The sequence below is a fragment of the Tasmannia lanceolata genome, unplaced genomic scaffold, assembly GCF_043159265.1.
Source record: "Tasmannia lanceolata isolate RefF3 unplaced genomic scaffold, GAP_Taslan_0.1 ptg000013l, whole genome shotgun sequence".
NCBI classification, from domain to species: domain Eukaryota; kingdom Viridiplantae; phylum Streptophyta; class Magnoliopsida; order Canellales; family Winteraceae; genus Tasmannia; species Tasmannia lanceolata.
Window position 1 is genome coordinate 6,691,199 of NW_027518690.1, and position 3,470 is coordinate 6,694,668.

General features: G+C 37.6%; 1 protein-coding gene across 1 annotated transcript; it reads left to right on the forward strand.

Moving 5' to 3' along the window:
- Window positions 1-1,880: 1,880 nt before the first annotated feature.
- On the forward strand, window positions 1,881-3,212 carry LOC143890737 (gibberellin-regulated protein 4-like). Its single transcript, XM_077395419.1, has 4 exons — window positions 1,881-2,037; window positions 2,226-2,276; window positions 2,572-2,605; window positions 2,829-3,212. The coding sequence occupies exons 1-4, from the start codon at window positions 1,969-1,971 to the stop codon at window positions 3,008-3,010; spliced, it is 336 nt and encodes a 111-aa protein (XP_077251534.1). The 5' UTR covers window positions 1,881-1,968; the 3' UTR covers window positions 3,011-3,212.
- Window positions 3,213-3,470: the final 258 nt, after the last annotated feature.

The following is a 3,470-nucleotide window of genomic DNA, read 5'->3' on the forward strand; positions in this document are numbered from 1 at the left end:
AATAGATATAAATGAATGGCCCAAAATATCCCTACACCATAACAAGCAGGTGGTAACCACAATATCCCATTGGTTGAAACAAGATGCGACCCAATAGATCCAGACGGTCCGATGGATCGTCCGAATCCGAACGTTAATGAACGGGATCTAAACATACGAATAGGATCCATGGGCATATTTCGGATCATCAAATCTGGGATCCGAAAAATTTTGGATTGTGTATGGGCACGCCACATATGCCCCATTGGATAGCCACGATCCGAAATAGTTTACAAAAATACCCTCCAAATTTTGTTAATGGTAACCGTTCTAGGAAGGGTATTTTGGTTAAAACCTCTCTTATCACTTAATGAATCGGATGGGAATGCGATTTCACTCATTTTAGTCGTATCATTTCATACTTTCACGAAGAAAAAGAGAGAGGGGTTTTGTTCTTTATGCATCATATTCTTTGATAATAGTTATACATTATATTTGTGTATGTAATTTTGATTAATTTTATTGTTTGCAAGCATTATTATACACATAGATTGAGCATAGATAAATTGTTAATCTAGTTGAAGAAAATGCATAGAGACACACTAATAGTAGACTGCCATTCTATCTCTTTTTTAAAAAAATTGATTGTTTACTTAGCTTCGTGGGACATAATAGAACACTCCGATGGACGGTCCGAATTAAAATAGATCATGATCATGACGTCGAAAGTAGGATCCGAAGAACAATCCGACTCCGACCCGACCCGACCGATAAGGAATTTGAATGGATTGTGACTGTGACATAGGTGGATCCGACCCGAAGTGGATCCGTTGACACCCCTAGACCCACTAGAAAAATATGGGAATGTTCATTTGTGTGGGTCCCATCAAACCCACCAATTAAAGAACAAGACCAAAAGGGATAGGTTACAGCGTAGCTTTTGGGTAACGTGCTTTCCTCAGAGGGCCACATGCCACATACCTTTCTTTATTACTTTTTAGGCCTCCAAACTATGCTCCCTGCCAAGTGGGTCCCACCGTAATAACTAACTCTCAACTTACTAAGGCTACTGATATTCTCACGCTCATGCTTTGATAATGAGACGAACTCACCTTATCTTTTGGGAAATGTTATCAGTACTACTGTATTTTGATGAGAGCACTCTTCACTTTATTAAAAGTATGGTATGGCCAACACCATAAGACCATCCAAACCGTCCACACAGCCTAAATAGGTTGTGCCCTAAAAGTCATTTCCATAAGTTGATCCTAACCCTCCGATCTATAGAGGGTTAGGATCAACCTCTAACATTCAGATCGGAGGGTTAGGATCAACCTGTGGAAATAAATTTTAGGGCACAACCTATTTAGGCTGTGGGCCATCTAATGGACAGTTTGGATCATCCTATGGTGCGGGCCATACCGAACTTTTAATAAAGTGAGGAGTGCCATCATCAAAATACAGTAGTGCTTATAACATTTCCCTATCTTTTTCCTTTTAATTGACTGCCGAAAGCTTTTTGAGAATGCTAATATCTTTTGACAGCAGCTTAAACAGTAAAAGACAGGGTGGTTTCGTCTCTTTATCAAAACACGGTATTGCAAATATCAGTAGCTTTTCTTTATAAAAACACTCATATTTGGGACAGATATCCTCTATGCCCTAATTTGATTTTTGCATTGCTCACTTTATTTGACACCACATAAAATCTCAGAGAAGTGCAAATCAAGTTGTGTAGTGTCATTATCAAAATTGGGCACTTGGGATATCTGTCCCATTTTAATATGAGCTTCTTGTAGTTCGATGCAAGATTAGTGGCATTTTGTGGGATGTGCCACTTATTAAATCAATTCCATTTTGATCCATCCACCCCAAAACTCCTCTATTTATACCCTACTCCTGAAAACTTTCTTCTCACCCCACACCCACAGGTTAAATCAAAAGCTCTGTCTCTCCTTTTTTTTCCATTCAAGGGTTTTATTGGTAGAGATGGCCATGGCTAAATCTATTGTAGTCATGGTCTTGGTACTCTTAGCCATTTTCATGGTTGAATCAAAGGTAAGGTTTGGAGGAAATGCAAATGTGAGCCTAGGGGAAAGGGGTGTCTGTAACAAAATAGGTGGTCCTATATCATGGAATTATTTGTATTAAACAACACCCCCATGGCTCATTGTAGTAAACCCACTACAAAATTTTCTTTCTATATCTCTCAATTTTTTTTCTAATTTTTTTTTTTTTTTTTTTAGGTCTTGGCTAAAGGAACAGATCAAGTTGAAGGAGAGTACCACTTGGACATGGTAAGATTTCTTAGTAAGTTTACAAAGGGAAATGCTATCAGCACAAACTATGTTTTGATATTTTCACTAACTCATCTTGTCTTTTAAGTATTTAAAGAGCTTGCGAAAGTTATTACAGTTCCCATAGAAGCCCTCACAAGCCCTTTAAAAAAGAAAAGACAAGCTGGGTTTGTGCAGTTATTAAAACATGGTTGTGCTGATATAATTTCCCTCCTAAAAATAATTATCCATGCATATATTTAAATGAAAAAACGATCATTGACATATTTATTTTTATTTTTTTTGTATTTTTCAGGCCATGTACGGTCCAGGGAGTCTGAGAATCAACCGTGAGTAATTTTTTTTATTTTTATTTTTTTCAACTTTTTTTGGGTAGGAAAATGGAAATGGAAATGATATTTTCACTCCCTTTTCCAGTGTAGGGGGTGGAAATATCATTTCTGACACAATGGGATTATAGAAAAACTGATGGTTTGACCAATGGTCAAAGTTATTGGGAAGTAAACAAGGATGCAATATTTACGGTTTTGCCATTGTTTTTTTGTTGACCAGAATGCCCTTCCCAATGCTCGAGGAGATGTGGACAGACTCAGTATAAGAAGGCGTGCTTATTGTTCTGTAACAAGTGTTGCAAGAAGTGCTTGTGTGTGCCACCGGGGTATTATGGGAATAAAGGTGTTTGCCCCTGCTACAATAACTGGAAGACCAAGGAAGGAGGACCGAAATGCCCCTGAGAAATTTGTTTTTCTCCTTCTGTCCTACTAGTCCAGTGAATGCACTTTTCTTTTTGTGTTTTTAATCAAATGTCTGATCTTAATGTTCTGTCGCTCCTTCGGAATTGATTTTGTCTTGCCCGAATGGGAGTGGCATTTTCGTCTTTTTATGTTATGTCAAATTATCTTTGACTGAAATAACCTTGCAATGCGTTTGATTTTACTGAATTGTGTCCTTTGTTTATTTCATTTTACTTGTAGTAGGGAGGCCATATGTTTTTACATTATTTAAATGTGTACTCAACAGATATTACCCTAAGTAATTGATAATTAATACTTCAAATGAGAAGCTTGTTTTGGGCCCACCAATGTGAATGTCAAGATGACTTGATCCTTCATTTGGAGAGAGAGAGAGAGAGAGAGAGAGAGAGAGAGAGAGAGAGAGAGAGAGAGAGCAGTTATATGGATGAATTGACAATTC